Genomic DNA, 21,554 nt, shown 5'->3' with positions numbered 1-21,554 from the left:
AGCCGCGGTGGAATACAACAGCATTCAAATCCAATTCAAGTTGATTATAGTCAACAGCTATAAGTCCTCTCTCTTTCCTTTTTTTCCAACAGGGAATGAAATCAAAGCACAACATGGTAACATGAACTACATCACCTTTCACGTACAGACATATTTTCATCTCATAATTTTTTTCTTTTACACAAATCTCAAACAAAACAAATGTCTCTACACTGTGTGTGTGTGTGTGTGTGTGTGTGTGTGTGTGAGTAAAGGGTGTGTGTGTGTGTGTCTGTGTGTGAAAGTAAAGGATGAACAGTAAATGATACAAAGGAAATGACAAACACTAGTTTTATATGACATGACAGAAATGCTGGGCAGCCTGAGGAGCTTACACAGGGAATAAGAAAGCAACCCCAGGTTTACATAGGCAACCAGACAGGATTTCAAAAATGTTTAATCATAACTCATAATAACACAGCTAGCACAGCATGGACTTTCTTACTTGTCTTTCCAATTCAGTTTAAGCTGAGACACTTCCAAAAAGCTTTTCCCCATAGATATACAGTGGTTGAGGCCTGGAGGCTGCAGGAGTTTGGCTTTTCAAGTGAGGATTTTCTCCCGGGTTTCAGGCAGCTTGAGAGCTACCAGACCTCCGCAGACGAGGGCGGCGAAGGCCAGGAAGATGGGGATGATCTTAGTGATGCCGATAAAGGCTGCAAAAATGGAGCTGGCAAGGATGGCAGCAAACTTACAGATCCCATTCAGGATACCGAATGCTGTCCCTCTGCAGAGTCACAAAGACAGAGAAAGATTACATGACTGACTGATGATTGAATATGTTTTTGACAGTGCAAGTCATTGTTTTCTTGGTGAGAGTGAATTGCTATCTGACTCATGAATGAAAACATATTGAAGGGCTCATGTTATGCTTATTTCAGGTTAATAATTGTATTTAGAGGTTATATCAGAATAGGTTTACATGGTTTAATTTTCAAAAAACATCATATATTTGTTGTACTACACATTGCTGCAGCTCTTCTTTTCACCCTGTGTGTTGAGTTCTCTGTTTTAGCTACAGAGTGAGACCTCTCACTTCTGTTCCATCTTTGTTGGGAGTCGCACATGCTCAGTAGTTAGGTAAGGAATACTAGCCAGTCAGAAGCAGAGCATGAGGGCGTGTCCTGACAGTACATAGGTAAGGACTACTAGCCAGTCAGAAGCAGAGTATGAGGGCATGCCCTGACAGTACCTAGGTAAGGACTACTAGCCAGTCAGAAGCAGAGTATGAGGGCGTGTCCTGACAGTACCTAGGTAAGGACTACTAGCCAGTCAGAAGCAGAGTATGAGGGCGTGTCCTGACAGTACCTAGGTAAGGACTACTAGCCAGTCAGAAGCAGAGTATGAGGGCGTGCCTTGACAGTACCTAGGTAAGGACTACTAGCCAGTCAGAAGCAGAGTATGAGGGCGTGTCCTGACAGTACCTAGGTAAGGACTACTAGCCATTCAGAAGCAGAGTATGAGGGCGTGCCCTGACAGTACCTAGGTAAGGACTACTAGCCAGTCAGAAGCAGAGTATGAGGGCGTGTCCTGACAGTACCTAGGTAAGGACTACTAGCCAGTCAGAAGCAGAGTATGAGGGCGTGTCCTGACAGTACCTAGGTAAGGACTACTAGCCAGTCAGAAGCAGAGTATGAGGGCGTGCCCTGACAGTACCTAGGTAAGGACTACTAGCCAGTCAGAAGCAGAGTATGAGGGCGTGCCCTGACAGTACCTAGGTAAGGACTATTAGCCACTCAGAAGCAGAGTATGAGGGCGTGTCCTGACAGTACATAGGTAAGGACTACTAGCCAGTCAGAAGCAGAGTATGAGGGCGTGTCCTGACAGTACCTAGGTAAGGACTACTAGCCAGTCAGAAGCAGAGTATGAGGGCGTGCCCTGACAGTACCTAGGTAAGGACTACTAGCCAGTCAGAAGCAGAGTATGAGGGCGTGTCCTGACAGTACCTAGGTAAGGACTACTAGCCAGTCAGAAGCAGAGTATGAGGGCGTGTCCTGACAGTACCTAGGTAAGGACTACTAGCCAGTCAGAAGCAGAGTATGAGGGCGTGCCCTGACAGTACCTAGGTAAGGACTACTAGCCAGTCAGAAGCAGAGTATGAGGGCGTGTCCTGACAGTACCTAGGTAAGGACTACTAGCCAGTCAGAAGCAGAGTATGAGGGTGTGCCATGCTAGTAGCTAGGTGAGCATTATAACGTGTGTTCCAAAGTGACCACGTTTGTCTCTGAAGTAAAGGCTGGACTACAATAGAGCTGTTTGGAGCAGTTTGTGAACAGTGTTTTCTGTTGGAGATGGTAAGTCCCTTTGGGGGGGACTTTGGGCTTTTTCACTTTGTAAACATATAACATGCACAAAAATATATATAACACAATAAAGGTAAGGGAAAAAGCCAAAAAGCATAATATGAACATTTTAAGTTCTAAGTGTTGTGGGCAATAAAGAATTACGTCATCCTATCAGATGACTTATTGTCTTTGTCCAGTTAAATTTGATTTTCGTTTAAATTCTTAGCTGGGAGGCAGAAGTGCCCGGTACCTTGTGGTGCAACAGTTAGACCATACTTTTTAGGACAGAAGTTAAATCAGCATGTAGCTTTTAACAGAGTTAGTTACTGTTGCTCTGCTTGCCATGCTTTCTCTTTCACATATGCAGTTTACAAAGATAAAAGAAGCAGATTTTACAAATCAACACAAAGTCACTTTTTAAACAATAGGTCTTCGATTTCATACAAAATGTACTAAAGCCCCATCCACACCACTTCACCATGTGGAGAAATTCAAAGCTTGTTACCAGTAAGATAGAGGTGGACTGTACCTTTTAGAGGAGGGGTAGAGTTCCACAGAAATGACCTGTAATCCGTTCCAGGCCGCCACACTGGTGCCATAGAAGAGACACTGCCAACATATTACAGCTCCTTGACTGAAACTTAGCAGCAACAGGAAAGTACAGGCAGACGACACCAACATAGAACCACCTAAAAAGACAGATGGATAATGACATACTGAAACAGGTTTGGCAGAAACGACACTAAAAAGCCCATCTGTCCATGGTTACTGTACTACTAGTAGTTACACTTTCTGTAAATTTCTGTCACCTATTATTCTGATTCGGCCTATCTTGTCCATGAACAATGCTGAGATGATGTTGCCAGGCAACACAGCCAAACTGCCCAGGAAGCTGACCATGTAGATGACGATGTCGTTCTCCACCTCGAAGTTCAGATGGCAGCCTTTTTTTGGGTGGAGGAAGGTGGTGTTCTCCATCCGACAGTCTTTGAACTTTTCCTGCCAGAGGTCTGGAGAGAACAGAGGGATGTAAAAGGGTTTGCTTTATATTTTATATGAGGCTGTAAACAGAAGTTTTCTCCTCTTGGTGCTGGACGATAAACATATTGCAAAGTGTTAATGCTTTAACATAAGATTACTGTTTTAGGCCAGCCTTAATGTTTTAATATACCACTAATTAGCTGAGTTGAGTTTTTTTTAGCACTAAACTTTAAGGAGCCAGCAGTGTAAAAAAAGTGATATAACATATTCATTAGAATAATTTATTACTACTTCTGTATGATACCTGTGTTATAGAAGACAGTGTTTTTGATGGTGCAATTCTCAAAGAAGGTGCTGGTTGACCTGACATCCTCAAAGTAGCAGTTTTCAAACAGAGAATCCTCAAACTTCACAGACTTAATCTCAATGTTTGCAAACCTAAATGAAAGGAAATAAATGTCATTATGCAGTATAAACAAATTGTGAACTTAAAGAGCATGACCCAAATCTAATGGGGCAGTGTTGAGGAAACTTACTTGTCATGGATGTACTCTCCCTCGCGGTGGATCTGGTTGACCAGAGAGAAGTTGAAGTGGAAATGTTCGACCCGTTCCCGGTGGAACACTTTCACTTTGGACTCATACTCCTCATACTGCATGTATTTGATCATATCAGGAAACCACACTCCCAGCCCGTGGTAGCTGATACACACAGAAACATACAAACCTGAGCTATAACAACAAAATGATCTGCATAGATAGTACCACAGGGGTAAGTGAGGATTTTTTGTGATTAAACCTTAAAAATTAGCAGTGACATTCTTTCTACAGCTCTGCCTTGGAGAAGTTTACGAATATCAAAAATATTCTAAAAATGCATGATTTGAGTAAATCTACCAGTAGGGATATAACTGCATTCTACTCTGGTGTTTTTGCCTCAAAACTTAATGTGGATGCACATACTAAATATATTTGTTGTTACCTGAAGGCCAAGCAGAACCAGACAATAACCAGGAAGAGGCCTTGCAGTCTGAGCTCTGGGGCTGATAGTGACATGATGTTTGCCATCACCTGAAAGAGGGACAGACAGACAGACAGACAGACAGACAGACAGACAGAAAGACAGACAGACAGAGAGACAGACAATTAAGATAGACTTATACTATATATAACCCAAAAAAGCTCAATAAATACAATAGTGATATATGTATTAAAAAAACGTCTTGCAACTACATTTTTTTTTATAATTTATAGAGAGAATATATCTAGGATATATTAGCCATACAAACAGCTCAAGGCCCAAAGTTTTTCATACTAGATTTATATCCAGCTAATCATAACATTAGAAGAAGACAACAATTTATTTTTAGAAATAAGTCTGTTATTGGCCAAAAACGTTACTGCTCTATCATGGAAAACGGTCGGTAGTCCGAGAATGGGCACATATATATATATATATATATATATATATATATATATATATATATAAATATATGTCTGTGTTAAGTTGTTGTTAAAATCAAGACTTTATTAGATAGATATACAAGGCATGCAGGTAAAAGGGGATGAATACACATTCCGTAAGACAAATGCAAAGGTAATTCTGTATTCTACGTATTGTCTTCTATTTGAGTGTAGTGTAGGAGTGATCTGCAGACCTGTTGCAGCATGGTCATGTGTCTGACGGTCCAGCGCTGGAAGGCAGTTCCCGTGTCACTCTGGATCTCTATGAACTCGTCCTCCTGAGTTTGTGGTGTCTTAATGTTGGTTGCCTTCACAAAGAGAGAGGAGTTTGGACAATAACTTCATTTTAATTTCATGGTTGTGGTTCAATAGAAAGTCAGAACAGATTATTTAATTTAAAGACGTTAAATTTAATGAAAACATGTAAAATGATATCTATAGGAATGAAAAATACGTATTGGCTGTGTAACAATTGCACTGATATATAAACATGTAGAGCGCGTCAACCCATCTAATAATACACGAGAAATGGAGCTTATTGCCAGTCTTTTGTATATCATTTCATTTCAGTATACTGTATTTATCTTGTTTATTTCCTTTATTTTCTTTAACGTATATCAAATATTATGTTTTTTCACCTTGCTAAGGCCCTTTTCACAGGCGACACATAGCAAGAAAAGCACAGGTGTTACTAATAACATTAATGATGGCTTTGTTATATTCGAGTGCCCCAGTAAGCCATGACAGTGTGACAGTGAAACAACATGCACAATACCACAACCTAAAACTAAAGCAGCCAAGTGGAATTCAGCCATCAATCTTTTTTTAATCATTCACACCTGTGCTCATCTGGCTTGATGAGTTCCACCTGTTAAGTCCAATTAAATAGCTTTCACCATGGCTTCCCTCCATACCATATACACACAACATTATAAAGCATGTCAAATGTGCTATTTGTGACAATTATTATACATGTCATTCATGGACCGTACTGTGACTAACAGCACAGACAGATGTTGACTGTGAAATAATGCCAATATAAAATAATCAAATAATACCTAGCATTTACTAGGTACTGGTGTGAATGTGTAACCAATGCCATTAATGATGATGGCTACACTCCATTTCATTGATTAAGAAGGCCAGCTCTGATCTTGGTTGCCCCCTTGATGCCGTGGAGGTGGTGGGAGACAGGAGGATAGTGGCTAAATTATCCTCCATGATGGACAACTCCTCCCACCCCACTGTCATGGCGTATGGCTGAATGGAACATTGCAATTATGTTATTTGTGACAGCTGTTCAGATGTATATTTATTTTGTTAAATAGCCCCTATTATACTCCCTTCAAGTAACATATTTGTACTTTTGGGGTCTCCTAGAATAGGTTTAAAAAATATATTATGTTTCTCATACTGCCCATTGCTGTAGTGCCTCCTCCTGAAACACTAGGCTCGTTGGAGATGAACTGCGCCTCGCCTGTAAAGTTGATGAGAGCAGGCGGCAGCAGCCGGGGGCGGTGACAAAAATCCGCTCTCAAGTTGGACGGTTTCCAGCCGTTTCCAGCAGCCTTCAGGCTGAACAGGAAGTCACAGAAACACTGTGGTCCGATTCCGATTTAATAAAATGTTATCAGACCCATATATCAGCTTGTACACAGTCTCCAGTTGTTTTAATTATGACAGAGTAGCTGTCACAATGCTCTACATGCGATATGTTGCTGATTTTAATTAACAACAGACTGTAGATGATCTGTAATCTGATCAGATTTAGTCTCTCTGACTTCTAAACGTAACTATCAGCCACACAACATGTGTTCTGTACAGAATAAGCCTTTAAATCAGACAAATAGCAGTTAAAATCCCTCCAATTCAAAATAAAAGAAAGTTTATATAAAACGTCAGCATGTTGAGTCAATTCTGAACCAATCAGCTGTTAAATCAGCTGAGAGGCCGGCATTTCCCAGCATGCCCTGGGTCCGCCTGGGTCTTGCAGTCGGTGAAAAGCAACTGCGCTGCCTGGGTCTCAAACCTGCAGCTGCCGTGATCTCGTGAGGTTATCGTTGCCCACGTGTGCATGACGTCAGAGCAAGTCGGGATCAAGTCGGACACAAATCTACCCGGCATGCATTGGGCGGCGATCGCCGGTGATCGATTCTGCGCAGACCTGGCTCATCTCCAACAAGCCTACTCTGTCTGAGCTCCTGTCCCGCCTCCCTGAAAAGCCCAGTGTGCTCTGATTTGTCAGCTGGCCCACTCTGATGTGATTGGTCAACCAAATTCAAACAAGCCATTTGGTGGGCTGTGCTTGCTCAGGCAGCACCAACGGGCAGCACATTTGAATAACTGGGCTGGCTTTCTCAATCAATGACATCACTAATTGAGGAATTTCAAACAGGAATGTGGGCGAGCCGTTTTCAGGGAGTTGAGGAAAAGTGCTGGGAGAGAAAGCTTTATTTGGAGTGACATGTGTTTTTTGTACTACAAAAAACTATATTACACACTTAAAGACGGGAAAAATCCCAAAAAAGCATAATAGGGCTAAATTCGATAAGTTTGGTGAGTGATTGGGCAAAACAGCAGTGTTGTAAATAAAGGCTCACAGTGAAGACTCTCTCTGGCTCCCCCTTGGCCTTCCAGTTGGTGTCGTGAACTTGTCGCAGGACCATCCACGCCTCATCATGCCGGGCACTCTGAAGAAAACACAGACATACAAACTTATCTATGAATGTCCACATAACCCATTTTAAGAGGGTTCTGTGAAACCTCTCAGGGTTTATGGCGCGTTTATTTCCCACAGACACTGTAGCCAGATGCACTTGAGTAACAATGTTCCCATGGGGTCTGCCTCTTATCAGATGGGGAAATTGTGTAATAATTTGGGGGGGTGTCATATTAACATGTTGGAGCAGCCCTGCTGTAACATATAAATACAATACCACATGTGGTTAAAGGTCTGACACTGTCCTGGATGAGAAACAGGGGTGGGTGTTGAACTGGTGGCGCCTTAGCAGCCTTTCGCTACCTTTGCACAGCGGTGGGATGTTGCTGTGGTGGCTGACGATGACTCAACATTTTTTAGTTTATGTCAGTTTAACACTGTGCACTGACATAATGAATATAAGATTAGGGAGCGTATTAGCAGTACAGATACATGTGTTTTTATGTTTTGCGGACAATAAAACCACATATTCTTATCTTGCATGTTTAAATCTTGCGACATGGGATCTGACCTCCAGGAGGAAACGAGGGCTCTCCGGCATGAAGATGACTCCGACAAGTGCAGCCAGTGCAGGGAAGAGACACACCAGAATGAATATTCTCCAACTGTGGATCTGGAACTCTGTACCAATGGCGAAGCCCCAGCCTGGAAAAAAACGTCCAATAAAGAGCATGTTAATATTTCACAAAGCCTTCTTTCTCTCAGTTTTTAATGTCCAAATCACTGTAATGCTGTACTTTTGCACGAGTTATTTGCATTTAAAACATTGCATTGATTAAAAGGTTGTGGCAACTGTGGGTTCGTTTTGGACTCCCACTGAATTATTTTTCAATTTGTGATGGTGGCAAAGTTTTACTTACATTTATTTATTATTCATATTTAATCGCTGGGGAATATTCTCAAGATGAGGCACATTGGCAAGCACAAAATGATCCTGAATTAAAATAGTATATCTGTCTTCTGGGTTGATGTACAGTATGGTTGAATGTTTGTGTGCCTTCATGTGAGTCAACTACATGTGTGTGTCTTGTTATGTGAGTCAGCTGGTGTGTGTGTTACCATAGTGAGGGATGATTCCCCAGGCGGTGAAGGAGGCGTACAGGCCTCCCAGCATCCAGAACATGCAGAGCCAGCTCAGATGTTCTCCACGTTTATCCATCTGAAGGAACTCCGTGAAGTAGGTGTACACTATCGGGATGGAGCCGCCAATTCTGGGGGAGGAATCGCAAGACATCTTAGAAAATGAATAAACACTTTTATTTTGTCTCATCATTCTCATTTAGAGGGTCATTTGCTGTGATATCTGGTATTTGACATGTTAACTATTTATAAGTGTTAGTGATGTAGGATTATAAAAGGTTTTAAAAGGTTGGTTGCACCAAATTATGCAAAAACACATGTTCGCACTTTTTACTGATATCTAGCAATGTAGATACTTTTGGTCTTATTTGTCCAAATTTAGAGAAATATTTCTCTACCTCCACCTCAACATGTGGGAGGTGCGTGGAATTACATTTTTAGTGCACAAAACATTAAATATTACATTTAAAAGACTCAACAGCAATGTGTCTTTAGACACAATGTCCTTGGGTGCGGCTATGAACACTTTTCATTGGATCTACTGAAGAAATAGTTCCTATGAAAACTGTAAGCGCTTCTTTTTTTGTAATTCGGGTAAACTCTTTAAAACTAATAATAACCACACATAAAGGTTTATGACATAAATGTAAATATACAACATTATATGTTGCAAATGTCCTGTTTTTTTCTGAATGTATGCACACACCTTTATTGTCAGGTTTACACATCTTCACTTTTTAAACGTGACAATAAGTCTATCAATGTCATTAGTATGCCAGGATTGAACGTTAATATAGGCTAGAGGATATGTTTAAATATAGGGAAGAAATTGACTTAGAAATTGTTATTATCATGAGATGGAATGTTTTATTGCTGCAGCCTACTGATAAGGAAGTTTCAGCGCTGGTGTTGGTCAGGGACTCAGATCTTTGGCTTTTTCTTTTTTTACATTTCATATCATATGTATGAGATATTGTGCAGTGAGCTCCTGGACCAAAATCATAGACAAAATAAAATAAAATAGTGGTATTTGCTCTTGTACATGAATTCAGTGACATTTCCCTATTTAAATTAGTTTAAAAATACTTTTAAAAAAACTGTAAAAAAACAAACAAAATATATACATCACATTACATGAACCGTAGCAATACCACTGCAGTATGTTTAACATCAAGATAATTATTGGCATGTTAGAGGGTTTCTCTCAAGTCTGGCTGCTCCTTGTGTTTTGTGAAGACAACAAAACAGGCACAGTTGTTCAGCAGATGTGAGTGCTAATGACTAACATGAGGCTCATTATCACAGTGAATCAGCAACAGATGAATGTTTTATTCTGGTGACCTTGTAGATTTTGGCTTAGCAAAAAGCTCAAACATCAAAATTGCAGATCTGGGTACACTCAGGCTGCAATCATTATCAAAAGAAATGTGTCTTTAAAAGTTGCAAAATCAATTTGCAAAAGCTTCACCCCAAGGTGCTTGCGACAGCAGGAAGTCAGCAATAAAACCCAAATTACAAATTGTGTTATAACAATAATAATAATAATAATAATAATAATAATAATAATAAACAATTGAATTTCGCATTTATTTATTTAAAACAGGGACAATGTACAATATACATTATCCTTAGACAGGAGAGATGCATTTTACCAGGTTGGAGCTAATTTCCACCTGTAGTCCCTGGGCTACAATTGGTATTCTTGAATTATACTGTCTCTCTACCTCAGCCTGCTCCTAAAGGTTCACAGTTTTTTTTAATTAATGGAAGTGGTACCTAATACTCTTCTTTCTTAAATGACAGGTGTCATATTTTGGGAAAAAATTCGTCAAATACAAATATAGGGATGTGGACTTGCTTGTTTCCACTCAAAAGATTAATTATGGAAAAAGTAAGTCATAATAAAAAGCCATTCGTCAGAGTTGTCTTTTGTTCAAGTAAACACTGCAAATGTAAATGTGACCATGAATGTAAATGAGTCTCACCCAAAGCCAGAGCAGAACCTGAAGAAGAGGAAGAAGCCGTAGCCCTGAGCGAAGCAGGACAGGAAGGAGAAGACCAGGTCAATGGTCAGGACGTAGATCAGACACTTCCTCCTCCCCATCTTATCACATAGACCCCCCCACACCAACGCCCCCACCATCATGGACACATACACCAGCAGACCTGCAAATACACACACAGGCACAAAACTCATTTGGAGGCATTTAAGCTTTACACTTATAGGTCAAGTTACATGTTTTACTCCCATAATGCACACACAGAGTAGGCTCTACAGCAACATGTATAGTCCTGATCTCCACAAGGGGGCTCCCTTTATCCTGGTATGAGCACCGAAGAATAGAGAAATCAGCACACTTTCCACTTTACAGTAATTCAGTGTGATGCATCCTTACACACATGTACTTCCAGATATTAATAATGACGTACCAAGAAAATACACCTAGACTGATAATAGCATTGCCAGAAATGTAACTATTAACAATAATGGTCAAAATTATTTTGAGGCATCTAGGAGTGCATCGCTTTTAATATTTTTTTTCTTTGATTACATGCTTTGTCAATGCAAAACTCAATTTTCTCTGCAGCTTCCCACTCTATAGCGACCTGGAGCCCATCCCAGCATGCACTAGGCAGATGGTCTACTCTGCCATTTCTTTTTGTTGTAAAGCAACAGTTCTTAACAGTGACCAACTGTGCTGCCCATTACTGCACCAAGGAGATAACAGTGATCATGCACTTCCTTTTTATGTCTCTGGGGAGAGTAATACGCTCTCCACTGCTGTCTGTGTCAAGTCTCAAACCTACAACTTCACCCATCCTCTTCACCGTGCCGTTTAAACCTTTAGATCCATGCCTCCTGCCTGCTCTGTGTTTTTACTACACACAGCCCTAATTACAGTAGGACTAAGCAGCTTAACGGCACGTGGAGCCATAGTGTGCACCTTCCCTGTGGATTACTAGACTATCCAAATGCTCCGGCCCTCCACACGCCAAGCTGCACATCCCTAGCTCATTCCACAAGAGACTGCTAAGGGCACTGGAAGACAAAGACTCAAGGCTAACATGTCACCTAATATCTTAGCCAAGTTGTTGCTTAAGGCAATGTGTATGCTTTAGGTACGTACAGACAGGTTAACAGGGTAGCCTTGTGATTAGACAGCCTGTCTTTTAGGTGGAGGCCCAGGATCAAACCCTGCAACAACAAGCTTCTATGTGTCTGTTAAAGTATCTTTGAGGACAGTGAAGACACTGAATCACTGGAGGGGAAAGAACTATTTTTTTTTCTTGATGTATTAAAAGTTAAAGCATAGTAAGTACATTAGCACATCTAGATGAAGAGACAATGAATCTACTTGGAAAATAAATACAATATGTACTGTCTAAAGAAATGCTAACCCTGTGTACATAATTAAAACAGATGAGGCAGATTGTTGAAAATTCTGTTACATTTCAGATATAAGAAATTAAGCTCAGCACTGATGTTTGCGCCATTAGCTCAGAATATAACAACAGTTCTTATGAACACTTAGGATACTAGGTTTTAAAAATGGCTTGATAACAGTAAAGGTCCCATATCATGCTCATTTTCAGGTTCATATTTGTATTTTTGGGTTTGTACTAGAACATGTTTACACACTTCAATGTTCTAAACACACATTCACATTCTTTTTCTCATACTGTCCATCTGAATATACCTGTATTCACCCTCTGTGTGAAACATTCCATTTTAGGGTCTGTCTCTTTAAGTCCCCCCACCTGAAAAAGCACAGTGTGTTCTGATTGGTTAGCGTTTCCAGGTCTTCCACATCTTCACTCATGGAGTCTTTGCAGTCATTGCAGCCACGGGATGACTTTCTACCTATGTAATATAGTTGTGACATTACAACCGTAGGCACAGTTTCTACTGATAAAACTAATGTTAGTTTGCTAATATCTGACTTGTTTAGATTTAAGAGTAAAGGATGTAACTTAATGTGATACACATCTGACCTGACCCTTCATCAAAGGTCTGTTTTGAAAGATTTTACATACAGTACATATACAAAATTGTAAGCCAATAACATTAGACTTCTCAAATGACGTCAGTTACGTTAGCATGATCAGCTATTACCCACTCTGCATTAGCAGTGAAGCTGTCATCCCTTAATTTACAAAGAAAAGCTCTACAAATCTAAAAAGTCAAAGTTGATCAAAGGGAAAAAGACATGAAGAAACTGGACATCGTGTTTGACTGATATGATGTCAATTAATGCTAAGTACCAAATATATTCTAGATAATCCTTTGAATAACAGCAGGGAAGCATTATAAAACCAACTCATAATTAATGCATGACATTTTTAATTGGAATTCCAGTTTTATTCCAGAAATGCACTAGCTGCATTGCAAGTTTAGCAATTTCCTTGATATAACTGGTTAAATCTCTGCAACTACATCAAGCCTGAGATTTAAAACCTGCCAGAACTTTCTCTACTTTCTCTCCAGCATTGTATCTCCTACGATTGGCGTCTTGTATTTTCACTTCATAGATTAAACAATAAAACCATTTAGGGTAAGTGCACCAATCATCCTCTTCTTTTTAACAAAAGGTTTGGGGGTCTATCTGCTATCCAAAACTTAGGTTAAGATTAAATACATTTCTGCTCCGGTAAGTCGGGTGAACAGAGCATGAGCATGAATCAAAAAGGATAATTCTGCAGTTCTACTTCATATTCTCAGCCAATGATCAGTGCTCTCCTCCTGCTCTGAACAAACAGACACTGTGACTTCATTTTCGCCAGGTCTTCCTCCTGCTACCACAGCCTGTCAGAGGCCTGAAGCGTGTCTGACAGCTCTGCACCGGGCACTGCAGGCCACCAGGCTCTCTGACTGCTGCAACATGCTCCATATTAGCCTGGAAACACACACTGAATACAATCAGCTCCGGGTTCTTCATCAGTCTCTCACAATACCTTATCCCAGGAGCCTGTTGTTAAGATAAAATGAGCGATGTGCAATCTGCCACATCGCCTGGCTACTCATGAGGCCTGGGAAATAAGGTGAGGGGCTTTAATTTGCAGTTTGGTTGTCTGCACAGAAAGTGAGGAACAGACGCTTTCAAGGTACATTTCCAGTAAGTTGTGTCTATAGTGCATACAAATTTCAATCTAATTCTTTGGCGTGTTTTCTGTTGTGGTACAATAGCTGGGAACAAGTGAAGCTAGCAGGCAACTGAAATAAAAGAAACACAGTATATTTGACATTCAAAGTATATTGAAGGCCAGTGCTTAATTCTGTGTCTGGTATTTAACATAATTAAACAATTAACATGTGGTGTGGTTTCCCTCAAGTCAACTTCCAGACGCTTGTAGTACCCATGCCAAGCCTGACGCCTCACACTCTGGTGACTCAATCTGGTGGCTCAAAATGGACCCATGCTTAGGACACACAATGTTGGTTATGTTGTTAATTTTTGCATTTGCCTAAAAGGAGCCAAGCTTTTCTCCATAATTTGTCCCAGTGGCTGGGGAATATTTCTGTTTGATGCAGTGTTCTGCAACCATGTGTCATCAAACATATGCAGGATTTTGTTTCAGCCAAGCACGACAGCAGATCATTTCACTGATGAGTTCCTCCTGTCTAGTTAAAGATTAGAACTCTTCGACGAATCATTATTATTAGCTAGTCTTGTATATTACCAACCAGCTGTATCTCTGTTTTGGAGAACTGTGACGAGGTGAACAGACATTCCTGGTATAATGAGGATGCATTCTATCAACATTTGGTGATCCCCTGATGTTTCCTGTAGCGCCACCATAAGGGTGAAATTTATGGCATTGAATGAAATGTCTGTGAAACTACTGGATGGATTACTATGACCTGTGATTCAGATATTCATGTTCCCCCCCTTGGCGACTTGTAATAACTCTGGTGATCCTCTGACTTTGCCTCTTAGGCTACCGTCAGGTCAACATTTGAATTTGTCCAATACTTTGATTTACTGCCTGCAAAACTAATGACATTCCCCCATCTTTAGGTGTTTGGCTCTAATTAGCTAATGTTAGCATGCTAACAAGCTAAACTGAGGTGGTTACATGGTACATTATACCTGTTAAACACAAAGAGTATAGAAGTAACAAGAGGTGAAACTCAATAGAACGTTGTGTTGCGTTCAGTCCAAGATGGCGGAGCTGCACTCAACAGAACGTTCCATTGCAACAAATGCATCCATGACCGAGCTGCAGATTTCAATGGAACGTTCTAAAGAGTGCAGCTCCGCCATCTTGGACTGAACGCAACACAATGTTCTATTGAGTTTCGCCTCTTGTTACTTCTATACTCTTTGTTAAACATCAACATGCTAGCACTGTCATTGTGAACATGTTAGCATGCTTATGTTAGCATTTAGCTCAAAGCATTGCTGTGCCTACAAGTAGCCTACTGTACAGCCTCAGAAAGCTGCTAGCATGGCTTTAGTCTTGTTAAAAAAAAGTATTCTATCCACAGAAACAAAGTTGGTTGAAATAAAAGCCTTCCTCTTGTTAGTGTTGCAAAACATTTTTTTTTCAGGTTAGTGATTTCATTTTTGAATGAAAAAACAAACTAGGTTTATATAGGTTTTTATCACATGCAATCAGTTTTCACCTTCCATCCATGTGCTGTCACTTACCGAGCAGTCCTTTGTCAGAGTTGGATATGCACATGTCCTTCTCAGCACTGGGCAGGACGAAGCCCACCACGAAGCCGTCCACTCCGTCAGCCATTAGTGCCAGGCCCAGCACGAAGAACAGCATCCACTGGAAGCGTCCATGGCCGCAGTCCTCCATGATGGCCTCGTACTGCTCTGGCAGGTTTTCCTCCTCCTCTTCCTGCTGGGCAGCCTGACGGGCTTTCCTCCTGGCCTCCAACCGAGCTGCCCGCCGCGCCTCCTTGATCTCGTCGGGGTGGGGGATGCCTTGGTACTCCCCCTCATACATCTGCTCATCATCATCTGCGCCCTCGGTGGCATCGCTACGAGCATCCTCGTCCTGTGGAGGGTAGTCCGTCTGGTAAGGGTAGCCATCTTGACCTCCTACATCCTGGGTGTAGGTGTATTCTCCACCTTCTGTCACCTGCTGGTTCAGGTTGTTGTGATAGGGGTCATCCATGGTTCCTGCTGGGTATAAGTGGAGCAGGCTGACTTTGCCTTGTACTCTGAGGAAGCTCAAGTTGTCAGCTATAATGGCATAATCCTCCCAAGGAGCCGTGAATTGCTCTCAGTGTTGCTGCAGGTATTCTTCGTGATCTTCTGATGAGTCCTGGTCTCAAATTTAAGGCCTCAACGGCTATACTGATAGACGATTACCTTCCTTGATTTGCACAGTGCTGCATGCTGAACCTAAAACACAATGCACACCACACATCACATATTATCTGTCAGAACAGCAAAGATAAATGCACTTGTAGAGCAGAGACATTGGTATGCAACAGTCCCCCTTGGGGTGGCTTGTGACCTGCCAAGTCAAGTCGCAATTACAGTCTCTGGGATTCACAACATTCATATTATGGGAGTACATCATGACCTTTGACTCTTTCTGACAAAGTCCTTGAAAACCTAGAGAAAATATATAAGTGTGTGATTTGCCTACAATATCTCATGCAATTGTATATAAATACAATAATAAGTAAATATTCACCTCCCACAGTTTATGCCAACTGTTTTGTCTAGCTTTTATAGTTCCCTATCCATCCATCCATCCATCTTCTTCCGCTTATCCGGTAACGGGTCGCGGGGGTAGCAGCTCCAGCAGGGGACCCCAAACTTCCCTTTCCCGAGCCACATTAACCAGCTCCGACTGGGGGATCCCGAGGCGTTCCCAGGCCAGGTTGGAGATATAATTCCTCCACCTAGTCCTGGGTCTTCCCCGAGGCCTCCTCCCAGCTGGACGTGCCTGGAAAACCTCCCTAGGGAGGCGCCCAGGGGGCATCCTTACCAGATGCCCGAACCACCTATCCTGTTAATCTAATGTTGTTATTTATTAGTACTTGTAAAGGACTGCATATACATACATACATGGATATTACTTGTTATATAGGTATTACTTGTTATATGGGTATTACTTGTTATATAGGTATTACTTGTTATATGGGTATTACTTGTTATATAGGTATTACTTGTTACATGGGTATTACTTGTTATATGGATATTGTTAAATGGATATTACTTGTTATATGGATATTGTTATATGGCTATTGTTATATGGATATTACTTGTTATATGGGTATTACTTGTTATATGGATATTACTTGTTATATGGGTATTACTTGTTACGTGGATATTACTTGTTATATGGATATTGTTAAATGGATATTACTTGTTATATGGCTATTGTTATATGGGTATTACTTGTTATATAGGTATTACTTGTTATATGGATATTACTTGTTATATAGGTATTACTTGTTATATGGATATTACTTGTTATATGGATATTACTTGTTATATAGGTATTACTCGTTATATAAGTATTACTTGTTATATGGGTATTACTTGTTATATAGGTATTACTTGTTACATGGGTATTACTTGTTATATGGGTATTACTTGTTATATAGGTATTACTTGTTACATGGGTATTACTTGTTATATGGATATTACTTGTTATATAGGTATTACTCGTTATATAGGTATTACTTGTTATATGGGTATTACTTGTTATATAGGTATTACTTGTTATATGGATATTACTTGTTATATGGGTATTACTTGTTATATAGGTATTACTTGTTATATGGATATTACTTGTTATATGGGTATTACTTGTTATATAGGTATTACTTGTTATATAGGTATTACTTGTTATATGGATATTACTTGTTATATGGGTATTACTTGTTATATAGGTATTACTTGTTACATGGGTATTACTTGTTATATGGGTATTACTTGTTATATAGGTATTACTTGTTACATGGGTATTACTTGTTATATGGGTATTACTTGTTATATAGGTATTACTCGTTATATAGGTATTACTTGTTATATGGGTATTACTTGTTATATAGGTATTACTTGTTACATGGGTATTACTTGTTATATGGGTATTACTTGTTATATAGGTATTACTTGTTACATGGGTATTACTTGTTATATGGGTATTACTTGTTATATAGGTATTACTTGTTACATGGGTATTACTTGTTATATGGGTATTACTTGTTATATAGGTATTACTTGTTACATGGGTATTACTTGTTATATGGGTATTACTTGTTATATAGGTATTACTTGTTACATGGGTATTACTTGTTATATGGGTATTACTTGTTATATAGGTATTACTTGTTACATGGGTATTACTTGTTATATGGGTATTACTTGTTATATAGGTATTACTCGTTATATAGGTATTACTTGTTATATGGGTATTACTTGTTATATAGGTATTACTTGTTACATGGGTATTACTTGTTATATGGGTATTACTTGTTATATAGGTATTACTTGTTATATGGGTATTACTTGTTATATGGGTATTACTTGTTATATGGGTATTACTCGTTATACAAGTACACTGACAAGTGGATGGTTGATTTGGTTTGGTCTGTACTGGTTTGGCGCCAGGATGACGAGCACAGTAGTTTAATCCAGATTAAGGCTGCAGATTGTTTTTCATTTTACTCTTGTTGCCTCACTTTATTGTTTCATGATGAGGTGGCTGACAGTGGATTATGGAGTCTTTATTGACGCACAGAAACATATTTGCTGCTTTTGGATGTGTAGTTTTGCGATCCCAAAGTCAGTGTTCAAACATATGCATTGATCAGTGTTGTTGCCAGGAGTAATGAGCAGAATCGCAGTACCATGATATGCTCACAATCATCTGCAGAGCATGTCATGCTGTTGTTTTTGTTGTTGTTGTTTTTATATTTGTTGTTTTTTTCAGTAACATGAATAATACATGGACACTTCAGGAGAGAAAGTGAGAGGGTGGATGCTCAGTCTGGCTGAGGGAAGCTGTGTTGCTTTCATCATTCTGCTGCAGCGCCTTTACTCACACAGCTGGCGTTTATGTAACAGTTAGGCTCCCTGCACTCACCCTCTCCCCCTCTGTCTCCCTCCCTCTCCCGTCACTTCTAACTTATTGATCTGTGTTTGTGTTTATGAATGTGTCAACTCGACCACCCTTATCCATAACATATGCACACACACTAATTCAGATGTCAATGTATGCCTGTGCAGAGTTTGAATAGGTCATAATGTGCCTACTTCCTCGGAGAGTGTCCCCAGTGTTGAAAAGTCAAAGAGCTGATTTTTTTATGATGAAAATCAATATAAGTCTGTGGTTTAACAGGAAGCAGATAGGTCACTGTGTAATTTACAAAAAGCTATCTCAATTTCACAAGTGACCTTTTACCGTTCAGATCATTTATTAGTTTGACTGAGCCTAACTTTGTCGTCTTTGCCTCATCAGTTTATGTAGCTTGTTCAACAGAGTAACAGAACCATACACACCTGTGAAGTAACAGATAAATGCTGAACTCACAGTATATAAAACAGTTGAGCTGCTCTGGGGCCAGTTTTAGCCTCATTCCTATTCCTCCAGTCCACCTGGATTTCACTCAGTATAACTGCAATCTTCTACTGCTGGTCACAGAGCAGCTCCAAGTGCCTTTCTCTGCCTTCACATCAGTAGTTACAGAAAGTTGGAGAAGTGTGTATTTATTCACTTTCTTCACACATATTTGCACATCCAGGGACTTGGCTGTAAGCTGTAATTATCTTTGGGAAGTATAGAAATGGATAAAACCATTCAAAACATTTTTTGTAAAAACGGTGATTTGTACAGACTGTAAACTTGTACCAATGTTGTTGCACCGTCAAAAAATTATATATAAAAAAAATCACAACTTTTTGCAGGACATTTTATTAATTATCTACCATGATCATGGTTATAATTATTTCTTTAAACTCAGACTCCATCACACCTGCACAGTTTGGACTTGTTTCTTTCTCTCAATCTGCTTTGATATGCATTTTTTATATGTACTAAACTTACTGTACCAAGAGTTGATTTGAATAAAGAAAAAGGCTTTACTGCAACTACAATACATATGACTGGTTTACTTTAGAATATGTGCATGGAAAAGTAATGCACCTGAACCAGTTTTTTGGGGGATAAAAAATGTCTTTTTTTGCTTGAGAATTACCAATATTGCATATGTTATAATCAGCATAACTGTATAAAACTGATTTCCATTTGTCCTGGTACAAAAAATGGCCGACCCTTTCTACCAGTTTGCACCACCAGGATTCCACTAAGCAACAGGGTTAAGGGTTTTCTTTGCCACTGAGGCAAGACATATTACAAAAACATCTACTGTTTCTTTAAAAAATCTGTGTCTGTTGGTAGAATCACTCAACCATCACTGCAATGAGTTCATTTTAATCTCAGCTCCTCTGTGACCTCGAGAGGTCAAAGGACAATACTCTGTGATTTCTGGGGACTACCTGTCCACTACCCTGTCAAATACTTTTATTGACAACATGTTTCTGAGTCAAATATTATCACTAGGTCAGTTACAGAGCTGCCATTCTGGGCCTTATGAAATATGTAACTTGATGTTTCCATTCTAATACATTTGCTACAAAAAAATGCTACGTTGAATAGATCCTGATAGTAGATTCTTCCTGCATGCAAGGGAAGACATTCAAACTGGTATGAGAGTATACTATTTCCTACACATCTTTACACATGAGTAGCAGGGTCCTTAAGGTTGACAAAATGACAATTCATTCATGGTCTGAACCCTCTCTATTTAGATGTATAGATTGTGTTACACACATAGCAATATTGATGGCTGAAAAAGAACTGTAGCTACGTTTGAATGGTTTTGCAACAGATAAAACTTGAAAAATAAATGATGGTACCAAAGCCTAAATTATTTCTCACTTCCTCACTACCTCCTTGTCAAAACAACAAACTAAATAGCACAAAGCAACCATTTAAGATAAAAACAAAGTTGTCTTACCAGAGTTGGCATTCCCTTAATATAAAAATGACTTCTGAACAAAACAAACATAAATAAAAAAATTGCTAATGTCCAAGTAGCTAACGTCCAAAGCCTACATGTCAGTTTATCCTAAGGCCAAGCTGCAGCCGAGGCTGAGGGATTAGGATCCAACCTCACGATCCCCCACCACCACCCCCCCTCACCAGGGCTCATCCCTACAGGAAACTCCCCTGAACTAACCCTCTCCCCACCCCCCCATCTCTGGGACCGAGTGGTACAGTCCTTCAAGTGTAAAGAGCAACAGGCTCTACTGATAGTGGCTGCAAACTGTGGAGACACTCTACAGGATTTTCAGTGATACTCTTGAGCTCTACAGGCGCTCCTCTACGGAGAGGTCAGGGGTCATGGTAAGCTGCCAAACCAGCAGCCCTGGAGCTGGTAGAAATCCTGTGTTTTTTAGATTTAGATCTGGTCCATCAATGATCTGCAATCATTATCAAGAGACCTCCAAGAGTGTGCACATTTTAGATTCCATTAAAACACCAGGTGTTGTGTCATCACAGTAGTGGACTGTTAGCATATTTGGACAATGGTGGTCTATAGTTACACCAGCCATGGATGAGCCCTTCTGTCCTTCAAGCAGAAGGGCTCATCCCTGCAATAGCTGTTTGTGCTGTCAAAGTGTCCTTGAGTGAGACATTGACTCTCTGTAGCTGCTCATCCATCCAGAGTTGCCCCAGATAAGCATATCAGCAAAAATGGCTGAAATATTCCTCTTCCCTTGAAGCAGGAAGGGAAGCCTGCTGGTTCATTCTGTTGGTTGTGGATGAGTGCAGAGGTGATAACGAATTTGTGTGAGTGGCACCTGCTGCTGGAGATGGATAACCATAGCTCTCCTACACCACATATCATCCCTGTGGTTTACATGCAGAAAATATATGGAGTGGAGAGTAGAGAGGACTGCCACAGAGAGAACAGCGGTTACAGTTGGATGATATAGTGGATTGATGCCA

General features: G+C 40.1%; 1 protein-coding gene across 1 annotated transcript; it reads right to left on the bottom strand.

Annotated features, from left to right (window-relative positions):
• Positions 1-78: 78 nt before the first annotated feature.
• Positions 79-20,767, bottom strand: sv2ba (synaptic vesicle glycoprotein 2Ba). Its single transcript, XM_031309631.2, has 13 exons — positions 20,560-20,767; positions 15,218-15,925; positions 10,553-10,733; positions 8,547-8,698; positions 7,999-8,132; positions 7,369-7,458; positions 4,963-5,076; positions 4,287-4,375; positions 3,842-4,006; positions 3,610-3,743; positions 3,134-3,334; positions 2,854-3,013; positions 79-766 (listed from the first exon to the last, which is right to left on the bottom strand). Exons 2-13 carry the CDS (start codon positions 15,693-15,695, stop codon positions 583-585), a joined length of 2,082 nt encoding a protein of 693 aa, XP_031165491.1. The 5' UTR covers positions 15,696-15,925; positions 20,560-20,767; the 3' UTR covers positions 79-582.
• Between the last annotated feature and the right edge of the window lie 787 nt (positions 20,768-21,554).

This window comes from Sander lucioperca, chromosome 3 (assembly GCF_008315115.2).
Source record: "Sander lucioperca isolate FBNREF2018 chromosome 3, SLUC_FBN_1.2, whole genome shotgun sequence".
Classification (NCBI taxonomy): Eukaryota; Metazoa; Chordata; class Actinopteri; order Perciformes; family Percidae; genus Sander; species Sander lucioperca.
This window is presented reverse-complemented; position numbering and strand designations above follow the sequence as displayed.